This window comes from Phlebotomus papatasi, chromosome 2 (assembly GCF_024763615.1).
Source record: "Phlebotomus papatasi isolate M1 chromosome 2, Ppap_2.1, whole genome shotgun sequence".
Lineage (NCBI taxonomy): Eukaryota > Metazoa > Arthropoda > Insecta > Diptera > Psychodidae > Phlebotomus > Phlebotomus papatasi.
Genome location: NC_077223.1, coordinates 73,159,707 through 73,178,858, shown reverse-complemented (window position 1 = coordinate 73,178,858; position 19,152 = coordinate 73,159,707). Strand labels below are relative to the sequence as shown.

The following is a 19,152-nucleotide window of genomic DNA, read 5'->3' as shown; positions in this document are numbered from 1 at the left end:
AAAACGAATAAACAACAGTCACCTCATTGTGTTTTTCATTGGAAAACATGGTCAATCGATGAAAAGTTCGATGGTGAAAAGGTACACTTTTAAGTTTTCTGAGAAATTAACAAATTAAAATTTGTGAATATGAATGGTTTTTTGCTTTATTTTGAGCAAAATTAACTAAATAATTAAACTGTGGCATAGAAAATTATATTAATAATAATTAGTACTGTATTTATCATGGAAAAAAATGACGTTTCCATTTGGAGTAGCGAAGTTTCCATTTGGAGCAGGTTTTGAATTAGCTTAATTTACCCTATACATATTTGGAATCAGCGTAATTTTGTTTTTTAAACGCACTTGAGAAAAGAAACTTTTTTAAACCCAATAAATATTATTTTGAACAAAAATTATCGTAAGTGCCCTTAATTAATACAAAATTTATCAGAATTTGTCGTAACTTCCATTTTTGGGGAAGTTACGACAAATTTACATACAAAATTTTCAGTATTATCAACATTTGCCGTAACTTTTTTTGCTCGTTTGCGTGGCTTGCAGTTTGCAGCAAAAATGTAATATTTCTCAGTAAAACGTTCACAAAGTCTTCCAAATATCTAAAGGCAGTGCGAATAATGCAATATTAACTCATTTTAATTCAATATTTGTGAGGAAAAAGTAAGAAAAAATCCCTGCCCATCTGTCATTAATTCAAAACAAAACAAGCGACACGGCGCACAAAATTTATTCAATAAAATTTACGAAATAAAAGCTTTTAGTGACAGGGATAACAGTTTAATTGACTAATTTCGTCAAATAAAGGCGCTTATTATCACTATAATAATTCAAATTGATATAATGCATTTTAGAAAATTGTCGTAACTTCCAAGATTTTCATACATTGGAAGTTACGGCTTTATAAACGATGGAAGTTACGATAAAATATTATTGTGTTTCTTCTAACATATATCTCAATATTTCAGCTTTTAAATAATTTTATAAAGATTTTCTCGAGTTAACTTACAGTTTATTAGTGCCACTTTTATTATTTTGTCTCTAAAGTATTGCATTCGGGGCTCATTTTTAAGAAAAATAAAGCTGAACTGATAGTGTCGTGTCTAATGAAAAGTTGTCAAAAGGAAGTTACGACAAATGCTGATTTAACTAACGATCTGACTTTGGAAAATCCAACAGAGTCGGTGCATTTTTTACCTCTATGAGCGATAGGGACAATAATAGACAAAACATTTAAATAATTTTTCTGACTATACCAATGAGAATAATAATGTTGAGTCGTTTGAGTCTAATATAAAATATTACGTTTGAGTATTGTAGTTTCTTTTTCCAATACGGTTTTGCTTAAAAAAATTGGAAGTATAAAAATAATTAAAATAATTTTTCAATATGAGAATTTAAAAATTCGTCATTTTTAAGCTTAAATATTTACTATATAGCACAGGGGCAAGAATTGAGGTATAATTTACATTTGCAAATGGTTTTTTGAGCTAAATTATATTATAGTACACTCTCCAGGCAGCGCGGGACGTGAGACAAAAGGCTCTAACTATCTTCATAGATCTGAAGAAAGCCTTTGACGCCGTCGATCACTACGTTCTCCTGAGTAAACTAGCGGGTTATGGGTTTCTGGGTACCTCAAAGGACTGGATTGCGGACTACCTTGCAAGAAGAAGTCAAATGGGTACTGACAATGGAATTCAGTCAGATGTAGTTGGCTGTGAGGCAGGAGACCCCCAGGGCAGCCGCCTGGGACCCGTCCTCTTTGTCCTTTTTATCAATGACATAGAAGTGATCGGGCTTGAGGGGCATTTGTTTATGTACGCTGATGACGTGTGCCTTATATACACTGGAAATGATCTACTGCTTCTCAGAGACGCTGCTCAAAGGGATCTTCAGAGAATTGATGATTGGGCCAAACAAAGCAAGGTCACTGTGAACGAAAAACGAAATTCATGATATTCGGCGGAAGTGGTGATGGGTGTGACCTGGCAATGAATAACTCGAAGCTGGAAAGGGTTTTTCAATTTAAATATTTGGGTGTCAATATTGACCATAGCCTGAGTTTTGAGCCTCACATTGAGATGCTCTTGGCGCGTCTTTCGGCCCTTACAGGGGTTATGCGTCGCGATAGGGAACGTGTTTCGCCTGTAGGGGTCCGGATATTGGTGTAACATGGACTGTTCGAGTCAGTGATGAGTTATGCAGCGCTTGTGTGGGGAACAGCACCGAAAGACCTTCTGAAAAAGTTCAAGTAGCTCAAAATAGGTTCTTGAGGGTTATTCTTGGATTTCATTCTAGATGCAGTACAAAAGAAATTTATAATAACAAAATTACAAAAATTACAATCTCAATCAAGTACCAAAAAATTCTCCACATTAGAATACGCTAAACCTAATACGACAAAATTTGGCACCCGTGGATTGACGTACTCTTCCATTAAAGCATTCAATGAATTTGTAGCAACAAATACACAAATAACTGAAAGAAACTTTGTTCAACACTTAATGATATCATCTGCCAATCAAACGCTAAATTAATAATATTAAAGTTTAATTAATTTTTATCCTAACTCTGTAGCACTTCCATTTTTTTGTCTTGTTATACATCTGATTGTATGCTTTTTGTTGTAAATATATCTGTCTTTTTATATTAAAAATATATAATATTGTATAGTTCCAACTTGTTGCATTCAACCGGGGCATTAATCACCAAATAAATATTCTAAAATAAATTAGACAAAAAGTATTTTGAGTTTGTTTATTTTAAGATTATTACTCACGGACCACGGTACATATCAAATTATGTAATATTTTATTCTTACGTAAGTTGTTACGAAAATTGTAAATGTAATAAACCAACTATTATTATTTTTTAGTTACTCATAAAAATTATAAACTGTTTTAATTACTTATTAGCTTGTGTTTTAATTTGGAAGATAATTACAGTGCCCGCTTTGAAATCCGGATGATTGGGAGACAAAATGACAGATGCTCGCTTCGTCCGGATGGATTTTTTGAATTTGTTCAACGTCTCGAAAATATAATACAAGTTTTTTTTTGTAAAATTAGAATAAAACTTTTAAATAAGATTCAAAAGATATAATTGGAGAAGTCTATGCTATTATAATTCATTTATTAAACAAAAACATGACTGGAATTCATTTTCATTGCTGAATACACATGCATACATAACCTCAAAAGTATTTTAAATGTAACCGTCGAGAACTTATCCAGATAGATTACGGCGATCCGGATTGGAAAGCGGGCACTGTATCAGTAATTAAATTTTTTAGCTTTTCCCTTATGCTTTCAATTTTCTAAGAAAAACTTTAAATATATATTTTTTTTAAATAATTTAATTAAATCCACAGGTAAGAAGGCTACGAAGAGAATGTTCTGTGGTGCCGCCCCGGCTAAAACATTTGCCGGCTAGCCGCTTAAAAACCGCCACCGGAATATTATTTGGCTCTTCTTCCGGAGATCCTTCTGTGCAGCTGTGAATATTTTGTGTCGAAGTTTTCAGCCCAAATACTCTGTGATAGTCGCTAGATTTCACCAAAATTGTTTGGAGGAGCATGTAAGGTTTCATTAAGTATCTTTTTCCGATAAGATTACCCACTTCACGCTCTCCGCTGTAGGTTGAAAGTGTTCAGTATCAGTGTTGGAATTTTAAGCAGACACTCCTGTTGTTTAGCGCTGGGAATCAGAAGGATGAGCCACAATATCGCCCCAAATAGGTTGTCCGGGAAGGTGGCAGTCGTAACAGCGTCCTCAGATGGGTAATTAGTGAGAAATATTGCAGGAAAACTCGAAATGACTTGACACATTCGCGGCTTTTGCAGTATCGGTTATGCGATTGCGGAGAGATTGGCCCAAGAGGGAGCAAAGGTCGTCGTGAGCAGCCGAAAAGCCCCAAATGTTGAGAGAGCTGTGGCTCAGTTGAAGGCAAAAAATCTTCAGGTGCACGGAATAAAATGCCATGTTGGAAGTGCTGAGGACAGGAAGAAGCTCTTTGCTGAGGCAGAGAAGCAATTTGGAGGAATTGACATTCTTGTGTCCAATGCAGCTGCAAATCCGGAGATGTCCACGCTCTTTGAGTGCTCAGAAGCAGCCTGGGAGAAGATTTTTGAAATCAACGTTAAGTGTTCTTTCCTGCTGACAAAGGAAGTTGTGCCATTTATGAGGAAAAGAGGCGGTGGAAGTATTGTCTACGTATCCTCAATTGCAGGCTTCAACCCCATGCAACTCCTCTCGGCTTATTCTGTGTCCAAAACTGCCCTCTTCGGCCTCACAAAAGCCGCAGCCATCGATGGAGGATCTGAGAATATTCGGGTTAATTGTGTAGCACCCGGAGTCATTGAGACCAAATTTTCTCAACCGGTAAGACTGTCCGGAAAGATTTCTCTAATCAATTCCTGGATAACTTTTCATTGACCCTTCCAGTTGATTGCTGATTCAAGTTCCAAGGAAGTTGCTGAAAATCAAACACTTCTCAGAAGGTAAATTTCTCTTCTAAATCGTAAAGAAGAATTTTCCCAATATTTTCTTCCACAGGATTGGACAGACTCATGAGATTTCGGGAGTGGTCGCCTTTCTGGTTTCAGATGATGCCAGTTACATCACTGGAGAGAATATTGTCGCAGCTGGTGGAATGCACAGTCGTCTCTAGACTCATTTAAATTGTCAATAAAATTGTTTTTGAGGAAAAAGTGATGGGGCAATATCAAAAGGTGTAGGCAAGAAAAAATACATTTTTATTTGTTACTTTTTATTTGCAGAATGGGTAATTAAAAATTATTAAAAAGACCAAAAAATGTGTATTAAATGAAAAGGGGTGGCAAAGCGTCCCAGGCTTTGCGAAATGCTCGAACTCGTGACTTAGATGCTATACCGCAAAAGTACTTTCGCATCATTTTACCGTTTGCCGATTCTCAACCGATTTGAACCGATTCATAAATCACTCAAAAGATTCCCTAAAACAGTTTTAAAAATAATAAAATTAATTTTCTCATAAAAATTAGTTATCGGTTATGAACCGGTCCATTACCGGTTCAAAACCGATTGGAACCGGTTTAGTTTTGTAGGAAATTCCAAGACCTTTCCAACGACCCCAAACATGACCCCATTTCAGTGGCGTACAAAGAGATTTTGGCGCCCGGGGCCAATATCTTAGCGAGCGCTCCTTGCCTCTTCAGCATGAAATATCTACTAAAATTTTACAACTTATCATTTACCTATGTATTAAATGTTTGTCTATTGACAGACACAGGACATATTTTAGAACTATTCCTGATGCCGAAAATGGACAGCTAAATTTTGAATGATTTTCGCTTTTTATTTTTTTTTTAAATATTTTGCAAAATGTGAAAAAAATCGTTTTTTTAAGTTTACCTCGAAATCTATCTCACCGATTTCGTATATTTTAAGCTTATGTTGTAGAAGAGATATTTCAGTGTAGACCACATTAAAAAAAATCTTTAATCCGTAGAGGAAAGTGCTATCCGTTCGAACGTTCATGCCTTCAAATAATGTGAATTTTCTTTTACTTTGCCTAAGTGACTTACACATTTACATTAAATATTGGTTAGCTCATTGTCAATTATTGTTAATTATGTGATAAATATGTGTAAGACTCTTAGGAAAATAAAAGAAAATTCACATTATTCGAAGGCATAAATGTTCGAAGGGAGAGTACTTTCCCCTATATTAGTTTGCGAGATGTTGAAATTTGAAGCAAAAACAAACATTTTTCAAAAATTTTCTGTTTTTTTTTTTATTTTTTTGCAAAAAAACTAAAAAGCTAATTGAATAAACCAATTTAAAAAAATCCATAACGGTACCATCAGAGACGCTGGTCTAGAAGGGAGGTATTACGTCTGGAATACTTTGGGTTGGCTTTAGCAGAGCATTTATTGTTAATAGGCGAGAAATTTGAGAGCTAAACTTAGTCGAAATGTTAGTGTAAATATTATGTTAAGTATACTATATATGTACTCGAGGAATTCTTTGCGGATCTTTGGGACAACCACGGACTTTCGCGAAATTATTCGCGGACTGTATTTTTTGTTCATAGAATTTTCCTTATTCCCAAGAGGAATTACGCACATTGTAAAACCGTTTCCAGACTAAAAGTTTAGCCTAGTTTTCGAAGGTTTCAAAATCCTAAATAACAACCAATTTAAGTTGTTCCTTTGATTCATATTGATTACTTTCCCTTAAAAGTCCATTTCTAAGTCTAAATTTTCCAAAAATTTTCGATTAATAAGAAATTTGAGAAGTTAAGCCTTGTGACTAAGCTTTAAGTTTGAAGCCCGTATAAGCATAATGGGTGCTCCAAACGGATGTAAAATTCTAGGCTTTCATCTCTTATGGTTTCCGACAAAATTGACTATAAAATTCATTGTAGGGTAGAGTCAGTACTTTTCGCCAGCATTAAGCTTTAGGGGCCTCGTAAGGTGTGACATTTTTGTCAGACTAAAATGAATTTTTGTATAAAGATACTCTGAAGCAATATCTATCTATATATCTAGGATACGTCTCGAGAATTTTTTGAGAATATCATTGAAAAATATGCATTTTCTCCAATTATGCTTGTTTCAGTACTTTTCGCCACCTGTTTTAAAACGAATTTCAATTAATTAAGAGACGTAATAACGTATTGGGATATTAGAACAGAACATATTATGAGTGTTGAAATGCTACTTATTCTTAAATGCCTTAAATTAGTTGTTTTATATTAGGTGGCGAAAAAGTACTTACATGGCGAAAAGGGTTGACTCTACCTTATAACACTGTGCAACAAAGTTTTCTCGTGGTCTTTGAAAGGACTGGTATTTTCGTTTTTATTTTTTTTTGGTGTTTCTTGAGAATATCTGTCAGAGAAACTTATGGTCCATCTAGCAGAGTTTCTGAATTAATTAAAGATGAAAATATTTCAGAAATGGATCGCCTACATATTTCAAAGTCTTAAGTTTTCACCGTCTATCTAGGGTAAAGTGTATAATTTGGAATTAGTGTTATAAGTTGGACAATTCGCCGGTACAAGTTGGACATGGCTTTTTTCTTGATAAATACAGTACAAAATTTATTTTGAAGCACAAGGAACCAAATTATAAAACTAAAGCATTAAAAATATACAAATAAAAGTGAAGTACTAAATTTATCAAGACAAAAAGCGCTGTCCAAATTGTACCATTGTCCAACTTGTACCACTCACTGTCCAACTTGTACCACTTTACCCTAATCCAATTTTTTGGCGACCCTAATTTTTTGGCCGCTCTAAATTTAAATGTCCTAATTTTTAAATACCCCTAATTTTTTGCGATTTTTTTTCTATCTAAAATTCTTGGCGCCTATAGGAGCTCTAATTTTCTAAGTGTTTATTTAACGATCCTTAGGTAGACTTATGGGGGCTCCTCCGTAGGTCCCAAGTCTCTATCTCTAACCGTTTGGCCTCTAGAGCTGATGACAGCCGGACGGATAGACGGACAAACAGCGTGATGACATTTCTTAGAAATCGTCTGAAACGTAAAGATTTGTTGATAAAATTGGTTTCCGGGGGGTGGAAGGTGGAAATTTTGGGGGGGTGAAAAAATAGAGGGATTATAACTGCTCTCTCCGTAGAGTTCGAGCAGTAAAACTCCTAACTTTATAAACATAAGAGCAGGAACAGAAAAACACAAACTTACTTTTGAATAAAAAAGCAATAAAGTTTTGTCCAATTAAAATTAACGAAAACAAGATGGTATATAAAGGTAAGTTCCTTTAAAGTTTGCTTTTAGTTTCATTTTAAATTTTCTTAAGATATTTTGTGAGAATCATGGAGCATCGTTGTGAAAGATTTGTTGGAAAAGTAGCTGTTTTATCAGCATCCACGAATGGGTTAGTTAAACTGCAATATACTCTGTGTTTAGACATTTTATCAAAGTAAAACCTGGTAAAACCAATCATAATGATAAGCTTTTTATCTTATGAAAAAAGCGATTGTTAATGAGAATTCATCAAATTATCGCGAATCTGTGATACAGAGAAGAAATTAGATAAATGTGTCAATAAGATTGAATGGAAATTGTTTTGGCGACTATAGCGCCCCTATTATTTGACTAACTAACTTGAAATGTTCTAGAAAGTTTTAGTGCTCCGTCTCATCTTTTTTTGCGCGAATTTATCAAAATTGGTCAATCAGAATCGGAGATAAAGTACTTCCAGTCCCTAATTTCGAATGTTGGGGTGCAGTTAGTAAACTTCATCAAGCTCATCAAGCTTAGGGGGAGGTGGAGCTCCTTTGAGCTATGGGGCCAAATTCGCATCGTTTGAAGGTTCACTGTGTGCGAACCATGCCTACATTCCCTTAACCCCCTTGACCTTCTAATATCAATTCTTTTGAAATGCAAAAAAGCAATGAGATAATTTTTTTCAGTACGAATTGATCCAATAACCTCAGAATAGCCCATTCTTAATTATCTTAATTAACTTAGACGCTAAGTGCGATAATACAAATGCTTTCTGAGTCTATTTCTTCTTCTAAAACTCACTCTTATTTTTTTTTCAAATTTAATAAGTAAGACATATTTTTCAGTAAAAAAAAAAGTATCTCAATCTCCACAAAACTGAAGAGTAACGAAACAAAGAGTCAAAACGAGTTCAAACATTAAAAATAAATTTCAGTAAAATACTATGAATGAGGGTACTAAAGTAATTTTTAATAATCAAAAACTTTATTGATGCAGTAAATCTTATTTTTTGTGACGCTACTCTTGAGGTATCATTCAGTATCAACCGCCTAAATAAAACGACGGAAAAGCTCCTTTGTGGATTTTAAGAAAAGTTTATTTATATTTTCTTTCTAGGATGGGACTAGCAACCGCAAAGAGATTGGGACAGGAAGGGGCCAAAGTGGTTGTGAGTTCTAGAAATATGGATAATGTTAATAAAGCAGTAGAAAGTCTCAAGAAAGAGAATATCGAAGTGGTCGGAGTAAAGTGCCATATTTCTAATCCTGAAGAGAGGACCAATCTTATTCAGGAAGCCGTAAAACACTTTGGAGGAATTGATATTCTTATGATTAATGCTGGAGTCAATCCTCACGTTGGCAATTTGGTTGACTGTCCTGAAAGTGCATTTGATGAAGCTTTTGATGTTAATGTTAAAGGGCCCTTCCTCTTGGCTAAAGAAGTCATTCCTTTGATGAGAAAACGAGGTGGAGGAAGTATACTCTTTATGACTACGATGTCCGTGTACAAAGATGTACCGGTAAGGAGTAGATTTTATTTAGAAAAGAAATCTTATTAATTATTTTAATATTTTATTGCAACTTTTCAGGGATTTGGATTATACGCTACTTCAAAATCCACTTTAGTACGCCTAACTAAACATTTCGCAATGGAATTAGCCCAAGATAACATCAGAGTGAATTGCGTGGCGCCAGGACCAATAGATACTGCATTTATTAGTAAAGTAATTAACATTGATTAAAATGCTAATAGGAGCAGTACAAGAAAAATATTCACATTTTTTTGCTGTATAATTTCAGTTCTCTAAAACAGAATACTTCAAACGAGGCATAGAAAATGATGTACCCGTTCAGAGAATGGGTCGTCCAGAGGAAGTAGCAGGGACTGCAGCATTCCTTCTATCAGATGATGCTAGCTATATTACAGGAGAAACAATTCCAATTGCAGGTGGAATGCAAAGTCGTTTTTGAGAATCAGTCAAAATTATCATAAGTTATTTTTTATTTAAAAAAATGGAATTTCAAAAGAAAAATTATATTATATTATTCAAATATTACAATTAGTAAAATTTTAAAATATCAAACGAAAGAAATGTTGTGAAAGATTTTCCGGAAAATTTGCTGTTTTATCTGCTTCTACGGATGGGTTAGTTTATCTATACAATATTATAAAATTATTTAAAAATAAAACCGAACTAGATTATTCTTTATTTTAGAATCTGTCTTGCAATCGCAAGGAGATTGGGGCAAGAAAAAGCTAAAGCGGTTGTGAGTTCTAGAAATATGGATATTATTAACAGAGCCGTTGCAATTCTCAAAAAGGAGAATTATTGAAGTGATCCTAGCGAGGTACCATATTTCTAACCCTGAAGAAAGGACTAATCTTATTCAGGACGCTGTGAAACACTTTGGAGGAATTGATATTCTTATGATCAATGCTGGAGTCAATCCTTACGTTGGCAATTTGGTTGACTGTCCTGAAAGTGCCTGGGATAAAGCTTGTGAAATCAACAATAAAGACCCTTCCTCTTAGCTAAGGAAGTCATTCCTTTTATGAGAAAACGCGGTGGAGGAAGTATATGCTTTTCATGTCCACTAGGGTGTTTCAAAAAAAAGGCAAAAGTACTTTTGCATCCTTTAAGTTTAGCAGCTCGCAACCAATTTTACCGAATATATAAAACACTCAAAACATTGTACAAAATATCTTAGGAGTAATATAACCGAATTTCAGATAAAAATATATTTTTCTGGTTAATTTATCGATTCATAACCGATTGGAACCGGTTCATTTTTATTCGAAATTCCAAGACCTTTCGAACGAGCCCAAACATGAACCATTCGGACGAGAAAAGCGCTCTCTAAAGCCTTTTTAACCTTTCACCTTGAAAAACCGTTGTTAGGAATGATTCAACGGTATTTTCGTATAAGGACGAAATATCCACCTGGGTAATCTCTAAAACATGTCCGAAAATGTTGTTTATAGACACAGTATGAAACACTAAGCATACGTCGACTTCAGGGTTCCCTCGATATCCTCACCGCTTGCAGCATAAATCCAGGACCTGGCATTCTCCATTGAGAGCACAGGAAATCTCAATGCCATATTATTGACAATGAGTGGAGCCGAAAAATCCACTGATCGCACAAAACCTGTAGATCTTGGTTGGGACACCACACAAAGCACTCGCTTCCTTCCCGCCGCGACCACTTCCTCTAAAGGAGTCATTGTCAACAATATGGCATTTAGATTTGCTGTGCTCTCAATGGAGAATATCAGGTCCTGGATCTATGTTGCAAGCGATGAGGATATCGAGGGAACCCTGAAGTCGACGTATGCTTAGTGTTTCATACTGTATCTATAAACCAGTGTTTTAAACGTTTCAATCCATGTCAATCCACACCATTAAATTAACTTTTACGTGCTATGCAAGAAGCCAAATAGCCTTTATGACTAGGTTTTCTTTAATTTCTCTCTGTGAGCATAACCCTTTTTCCCATGTAATGTGACCTACGTGCTTATATGTACGGTCGCGAAATATACAACCAATGAAGGGACTTTCTATCGTTTCCGTCCTGGAGGTTGGAATCGACGCTAAGACGGCGATGGCCGCATGGGGGGTGGGACAAAAAAACAGAGATGACAATAAACAAATCATCAATCAATTAAATGAAAAAAAATCGAACGACGCGTTTCGGATCGAACCCAAAAAATGTTTTTGGTGGGGTAGAGGAGGGGTAGGGGCAAAAGGATAAGGATTTTAGCGATCCTTGAGTCGACTTATGGAGGGGTCCCCCGAAGGTCCCAAGTCTCTATCTTTAACCGTTTGGCTTCTAGAACCGTCAACGTCCCTGATAGCATCTTCAAGGCCGATGCGGAACCTCTAGTAGACCACGTTGAATAAATTTCATGTCTATGAAGCATTTTCTTGTCTCATCATATAGAACATTTTGAGGGGTCAGGGAATCGAAAAGAAATTTTTTTTGAAACACCCGAAACACCCTATCCACCGTGTCAGTAGGGTCAGTATATACACTGAGAGAAATCCGAAAAAGTTAAAATAACATTCCGGAAATGTTAATTTTACCCTGCAGTATTGATCCGAAATCGGTGTAAATATTACCCTTTTCAGGTGTATTGGAGTTAAAGTTATCCTTTTTTTCATGTTGATTTTACCCTCAGAAGGTGTAAAATTAACATTAAAAATGTTGATATATTTTTACACCTAAAAAGTATTAAAGTTATGAGGAAAAAAAGTTAATCGCACCCTCTTTTTTTTCTCAGTGTACAAAGACGCACCCGTAGGTTTAAAAAGATAATTAAAAATATACTCGGTCCACAATTATGTTATTAATTTTCCAGGGTCTTGGCCTATATGCTATTTCTAAGTTCTGTTTAACACTCCTAACTAAACATTTTGCAATGGAACTGGCGCAAGATAACATCAGAATTAATTGCGTGGCGCTAGGACCAATAGATACTTCATTTATCAGTAAGGTATTTAGAAAAAAAAACAGCATGGGACAATGTATTAAGTAGAAAATTTCCTAAATTAGTTCTTATCGTCACATTTTGCCCCATAGGAAAATAAAATATTCAATATATCTGTTTTGCAAAATTTCAGTGGAGACATACCGAAGTTTTCAAACGAGGCATAAAAAACGAGAAAAGGGGGTGCGATTAACTTTTTTTCTCATAATTTTAACACTTTTTAGGTGTAAAAATATATAAACATTTTTTAATGTTAATTTTACACCTTTCTAAGGGTAAAATTAACATGAAATAGGGTAATTTTAACCCCTAATAACCTAAAAAGCATAATATTTACACCGATTTCGGATCAATACTGCAAGGTAAAATTAATATTTCGGGAATGTTAATTTAACTTTTTCGGATTTCTCTCAGTGTATGAAGAGAGTAGGACGTCCTGAGGAAGTAGCAGGGATTGCAGCATTCCTCCTATCAGATGATGCCAGCTATATTACTGGAGACACAATTCCAATTGCAGGAAGACTGCAGACCCGTTTTTAATTACACAAGTTTGCAACGTCGATGGGGACTATCAATGTTAATTATATATTTAAAAAAATATATAGAAAATAAGTTAAATATATTACACGAAGTACAAAGTAGACAGTCTAAGTGAACATTAGCTGTCAGATGAATAAAAAAATCTACATCATTTTATTGTAACAACTCAGGGAAAGAACAATAAATTACTCGTATTTGATATGTTTGTAATGTCGGTAATATCAATAAATTTATATGATCTTGAACTTGACGAGCTTCTTGAACTAGCGATAATGGCTAAATTGCAAATTTGTAGTCTTGTCAAAATGTATTAATTACATTTCACAATGCAAGTGTATAAAATTGATAAGATCAAAACTCAAAACCATATCAATCAATATAATTAAAATTACGTATGCTCTACCGATGAAGTCTGTGTTGGTTTAATATATGTTTAGCACATTTCGACTTTATGTAATATATAGATTACATATCAGATCATACATTTGTCGAGAATAAAAACAAAAGCGGAGAGATATAAAAAATTAAATTGATTACAAAGAATTAAAGCATAATGCGATAGATTAGACACTTCTAGTCATACTTATGATTATTTGAGTAAATTATCAGTAAGATCCGTAATAAATTATTTTAATTGATTTATGGAGTTGTACTAAAATTTATGGTACAAGTCAGTGGCGGATACAGGGTGAAAGGCCTAGTTGGCAATTGATAAAGGAGGGCCCCAGGACACCAAGAACAAAATTGTTTTTTTTTTTTGTTTCCCCCCTTACTTACCCCCCTTACCAAGGTCTTAGGCCTTGAGGCCTATTTTGACCAAAATCAAATGTTCAGAGAACCGAAATACATTCAACCATGTATTCAAAAATACCAAATCGTCGATCAGTAAAAAAAAAAATTTTTCCTATATCAACTGGTAAAAATAAGTAATTAAATAAATAAATAACAGATATGAATTAGGACCTTACACATCACTAGCCGTGTTAAGAACAAAATTGTATAAACATAGCTTGAGGTCCCCATCATTCAGGATTAATAAGAGGTTCTATTATAGTGTCAAGGGTGTCAAGATTTTAGTAAAAGGAGTTGTCAAATTGGATAATTATCTCCAAACATTTTTTTTCGAACGCAAAAAAGAGCTCTCAAAAATTCGCAAAAACAAGTCCAATTTGTACGAATTTGAGCTTATTTAAAATCCTTAATAAGGACCTTTAGGAAAACGAAATCAACTCATAGGTACTGATATTAGAGGAAACTGTTTTGTATTCCATTTCTGAGCCAATTTTCACGGAGTTAGATAAAGTGGTACCAAACATTCTCATGAATCTGAATAGCTTTTTCTTGGAGAAAATCGCATTTGAAGCTTTTGATAATAATAATGTCCCAAAACCATACTCTTATACAAAATAGGCTTTTAGGCTCTTTATCGACATGAATTTTATTTCAGTCCAATTTTGATGCTTTTAAATGGTTCAAATAGCTCATGAACAGTCTCCAAATAGTTTTTCAAAAGCAAATATTAGCCAGTTTTAGGATTTCTTTTCTGAAACTCCCTTAGGAAGATATATGCAAGTTTTCCGTTTAAAATTCACCATAAATCCATTTCTGTATCGTTGTTTAAGGCCTCAAATTTTGTTTGAAAAAATGAGAACACTTCCACAAAAAATTCTCTGAAACATCCAAAATATTTTCAAAATGAAATTTTTTTCGGATCGATAAAGAAATGTTTTTTTAATGTCTTTGAAATTAAAAATTAATTTAAATTCTATCTTTCGGCGGATTTTTTAAGCTGAAAGCCTGCTAAAGCCACCAAGAAGAAGAAGTTTGCTTATGGAAAATTTATCAAAATTAAATTGGAAAATGCTCTTTACGACTCCAAAAACCGTTATATTTCATTGATTTTTGTCTTTTATCGATTTTTAAACCAAATTAAATGATTTTTTTTGATCTTATGCTTTTATTTATTTACTTTTTTTATTTTTTGAATACCTTGTAGGAACGGCAACGGATCCTCATGATCCTCAATATTAAAGGGGTCGAATGGTAGAATAGATAAAATTAATGAGTTAATTAATAAAATAAAATTAATAATTATGAGAAAGAAAAAAACATACAAAATACTTAAAAAAAAAGATGTTCAGTGGGGCCCGTCAGCACTGTCTTTTTGGTACCCCCTATATTCGCCACTGCACTGGTACAAGTGGGAAAATTTTGAATTTTATGGAACACTTTATATGAATGATTGATGTTTCTTGTTCATCAGTTCTTTTTCAAAGATCCAGTGAAGACAACGTGTTCCAGGAGTTACCATGTATCATTGTTCAAGATTTGCTGGGAAAGTGGCTGTTTTATCAGCATCTTCGGAAGGGTTAGTTCAATTTCAAATCTTCAATGCACTTTGTTTCTTTTTGGCTAACTACCATCCTGCATTCTATTATTAGTCGCGTGATAAATGTTATTATATTAGGTTTCTGAATTTTCTTTAAGGATGGGATTAGCAATCGCAAGGAGATTAGGGCAAGAAAAGGCTAAAGTGGTTGTGAGTTCTAGAAACATGGATAATGTGAATAAAGCAGTAGAAACTCTCAAGAAAGAGAATATCGAAGTGGTTGGAGTAAAGTGCCATATTTCTAATCCTGAAGAAAGGACCAATCTTATTCAGGAAGCCGTAAAACACTTTGGAGGAATTGATGTTCTTATGATCAATGCTGGAATCAATCCTTACGTTGGCAATATGAGTGATTGCCCTGAAAGTGCCTGGGATAAAGCTTTTGATGTTAATGTTAAAGGACCTTTCCTATTGACTAAGGAAGTCATTCCTTTAATGAAGAAACGAGGTGGAGGTAGTATGCTTTTCATGTCTACGGTGGCAGTATACAAGGATGCAGTCGTAAGTTGATAATTACATTCTCCCCAGTTAAAAAATTGATATGTTATTATAAATTTACAGGGTCTTGGTCTATATGCTTCTTCTAAGATCTCTTTATTACGCCTAACTAAACATCTGGCAATGGAATTGGCGCAAGATAATATCAGAGTAAATTGTGTGGCTCCAGGACCAATAGATACAACATTTATAAGTGAAGTAAGCAATATTAATTAAAGTCCTTGTATTAGCAGTGCAACACTTCAAACAAAATATACAAAATAATCGTTTTTTTAATAATTCCAGTACTCTAAAACAGAGTTCTTCAAACGAAGCATTGTAAATGATGTACCCATGCAGAGAATGGGTCGCACTGAGGAAGTAGCAGGGACTGCAGCATTCCTCCTATCAGATGATGCTAACTATATTACTGGAGAAACAATTCCAATTGCAGGAGGATTACAGACTCGTCTTTAAACATCTAAAAAAAAAAAAACGATGTAGGGGAAAGTGACCTGCCTTTGAATGCGGCAGCCTTTGAATGCTTCAATTTTTTTTCTTATTTCCCAAAGCTAAAATTCCATTTTATTAATCGAAGTTAATAGAAAATGGTTAATAGTATTAACTATAGTTCGCAAAATAGAATTTTTGCTTTGAGAAATAAGAGAAAAATTTAAAGTTCAAAGGCTGCCACATTTAAAGGCAGATCACTTTCCCCTATGTAAATTCTTATTTTCCGCAACAATTCTTCATGTAATTTTTTTTAACACGACTCAACATAGCAAATTATGTTGATAAATCATGTCAAGATTATATTCCTTTGTAAATATAAAGCATAAGAAAAATTGTTATATAATATTTCTGTCGCTTTCCTGACGAAGTCGATGAAGATTAGTGTTTGGGATAAATTTTTGAAATAATCTCTTTACCAAGGAAGTAATACTTTTTGGTAAGAAATGAGATCACAGATTACAGGTTTAGTAAGGTTACACCATTAAGTTTTTAAGTAACTTTTTGTTGATGTGAACAGAATAAAAAGAGGTGCTATCTGCTCCAGGCCCGGTTTGAAAGTGCGGCACTTTACAAATTGTCTAATCTGGTGGGCCCGGTTGGATTGGGATATTCAATGCAGAAAAATAATCTTATCAATTCATACAGTGTTATGCCTAAATTGGTATCACAACACCCGTCCCTTTTTAGGAAAATGCAGAGGACATTGGAAAAAAAATTGATACATTTTTTTTACATTGATACCTACGAGAAAGCGCGCTACTTTCGGACAATTTAAGCTTAGCACAATTCAATTTTTTCAATGTGTTATAAATGAATTTGGCTAATTATAACGGCGTTATCACACTTGCATATTAAAATTTTAATGTGATTCACATTAATTGTCGCTGGTGAGAGTCCAAATGTGTAATTTGTGTCTTTGAGTCACTTAATATTTGGGATTTTTCTATTTATTGATAAAGAAGTGGACTTGGCCTGCAAAAATGAGTTTAAATTTACCTAAAGCATACATATTTTTCACATTAAAAATTTAAAGAGAAAATCGCATTAATTTTTCGCATTAATGCTATAAATCAATTTATATCAAATTTTGCAGGCCAAGTCGACCTTTTTATCAACAAATGGATCAAATTTTGAATATAAAATGATTCAAACACACAAATTACACATTTGGACCTTCACCAGCGACAATTAATGTGAATCACATTAAAATTTTAATGTGCAAGTGTGAGAACATAGTATATTATATTTTAATAGCTAATCCGACGACTCAAATTTTTTTAAAAAATGATTTGGGTGAAATCCATGAGGAACATAGAGAAAAACTTGAATTGACCGAAGCTCGAATCGTCCGAAGGTAGCGTGCTTTCCCCTACTTGGACTATTTTACTACTCGAACTCAAAGAGAGAACAGTTATATAATCCACTTTTTCCAACTTGTGACAAAGCTAGAGATCAAACGGTATGAGATATCGACTGCCGGCCTTCGGCGACAATCTCCCCGCCCCCCCCATAAGTCAACATTATCTAGGACCAGGACAGTCTTTTTTCTTCCCCCCCCCTACTTCCTCACCAAAACCATGTTTTTGGTTTATTTCCAAAACGGCTCATTCAATTTCTTTCATTCTCAAATATATTTTAAAGGTACTCAAAATGAATAGTTCGTCCTTGGACACTCGAAAACCATTTCAGTGAATACAGGGAGAGTGAGTTCGAGCACTCCGCAAAGCTAGGACGCTTTGCCATCTTTTTTTTTAATATTTTTCCTCCTTAATTATAAATTCAATATTCTGTTTTAAATTTCATAATTTATCAAAAAGACTTTAATTTTGTTTTCAATATCTTGTTACAATTTTCTTGACTAATCACATAGATTTCAAGGATTTCAATTTTATTAAATTTTCCATAATATTATTAATTTATTTATTAACATTTTATTTATTAAATTTCCCCATTACAATACAAATAATATTTTATTTCAATGTTGTTTTTCTTATCTATTTATGTATTAATTTTCCTTTGTCAATTAACCCTTTTTATATCTTCATCAATAAAGTTAAAAATGTGCAAATCGGTTTGAAGAGAAGTAATCGCGAAATTAAAGAAGTCATATTACAATTACTCGTGCTGTTTCAAAAGGTCGTTGTGGTAAGTCGTCTTTTGTTATTTATTTTGATAGTATGGTCAGGTCAAGGATGTAGCTATTTTAGTTACGGTACATGAACCTTTACGATGTTCAAGTACTTTAGTTTAAACCTTTTTGCAGATTTTGGGCGCGATTTGTCATATCTCATCAAAAATTGTTTTGCATGAAACATGATACTTATTAGGGAAAGTGCTTATAATTTGGGACAGGGTGCATATAAGAACCAATAACGTCCCAACTTTTAAGTACAATATTTCCAAAACCAATTCAAGTTTTTGTTACCTCCATTTCAAAAGTGTTACTTAAACCTTCACAAGCGGTTTATCGTATTTGCTTTTCCCAAAATTAATCTGTTTAAAAAATGTTTAAAATTTAATAAGAATGTGGACATGAATTTGACTATAATTTTGGACACCTTGCTTGACATTCTGGACACTTTGCTTGAAATTTTGAACAGCTAATCCCCACAATAAGATGCTCATTGTTGTCCATATCAAGAACTAAACTTATCAACACTTTCTATATATAAGTCATTAAAGAATGTCGCGGATTCACGCATTCTCTTGCCTTTCCGGGACTCTTTTAAGGCTTTTGCACTACATTTCGTTTGTCTGTTTCTTTAGCCATTTATACAACCTAGTCATTATAAAAGCTACAAGTCTAAAATTGAGAAAAAAGCACCTGTCCAAAATAATAAGTATCACCCCTCTGACTGGTGAATCTCTGACAAAATTATTCATTTTTTCTTCCGAAAAACGTCACAAGGGAAATTCCAATTCAGGTTTAATGAACAAATCACTATTAATGTGAATTAACACTCAATGAATATTTAATAATATGTATCACTTAAAAATATTAAAGAAAATTTAG

General features: G+C 33.9%; 3 protein-coding genes across 3 annotated transcripts; all 3 read left to right on the top strand.

Moving 5' to 3' along the window:
• Positions 1 to 3,463: 3,463 nt before the first annotated feature.
• On the top strand, positions 3,464 to 4,813 carry LOC129804358 (dehydrogenase/reductase SDR family member 4-like). Its single transcript, XM_055851607.1, has 5 exons — positions 3,464 to 3,576; positions 3,638 to 3,778; positions 3,842 to 4,379; positions 4,443 to 4,498; positions 4,554 to 4,813. Coding segments are annotated over exons 1-5 (852 nt in total). The 5' UTR covers positions 3,464 to 3,574; the 3' UTR covers positions 4,669 to 4,813.
• A 4,036-nt stretch (positions 4,814 to 8,849) lies between these two features.
• Positions 8,850 to 9,710, top strand: LOC129801033 (dehydrogenase/reductase SDR family member 4-like). Its single transcript, XM_055845790.1, has 3 exons — positions 8,850 to 9,251; positions 9,321 to 9,455; positions 9,532 to 9,710. The coding sequence occupies exons 1-3, from the start codon at positions 8,850 to 8,852 to the stop codon at positions 9,700 to 9,702; spliced, it is 708 nt and encodes a 235-aa protein (XP_055701765.1). The 3' UTR covers positions 9,703 to 9,710.
• Positions 9,711 to 15,416: 5,706 nt separating this feature from the next.
• LOC129801032 (dehydrogenase/reductase SDR family member 4-like) lies at positions 15,417 to 16,103 on the top strand (the record flags this gene model as incomplete). Its single annotated transcript, XM_055845789.1, has 3 exons — positions 15,417 to 15,650; positions 15,711 to 15,845; positions 15,933 to 16,103. Coding segments are annotated over 3 exons (540 nt in total), but the record flags the coding sequence as incomplete, so codon positions are not given.
• Between the last annotated feature and the right edge of the window lie 3,049 nt (positions 16,104 to 19,152).

Coding starts and splice junctions, on each gene's coding strand:
- LOC129804358 (XM_055851607.1), top strand. Junction 4,380..4,442: donor AGACCAAATTTTCTCAACCG/GTAAGACTGTCC, acceptor TGACCCTTCCAG/TTGATTGCTGATTCAAGTTC. Junction 4,499..4,553: donor AATCAAACACTTCTCAGAAG/GTAAATTTCTCT, acceptor TTTCTTCCACAG/GATTGGACAGACTCATGAGA.
- LOC129801033 (XM_055845790.1), top strand. CDS start 8,850: ATGGGACTAGCAACCGCAAAGAGATTGGGACAGGAAGGGGCCAAAGTG. Junction 9,252..9,320: donor CCGTGTACAAAGATGTACCG/GTAAGGAGTAGA, acceptor GCAACTTTTCAG/GGATTTGGATTATACGCTAC. Junction 9,456..9,531: donor ATACTGCATTTATTAGTAAA/GTAATTAACATT, acceptor GTATAATTTCAG/TTCTCTAAAACAGAATACTT.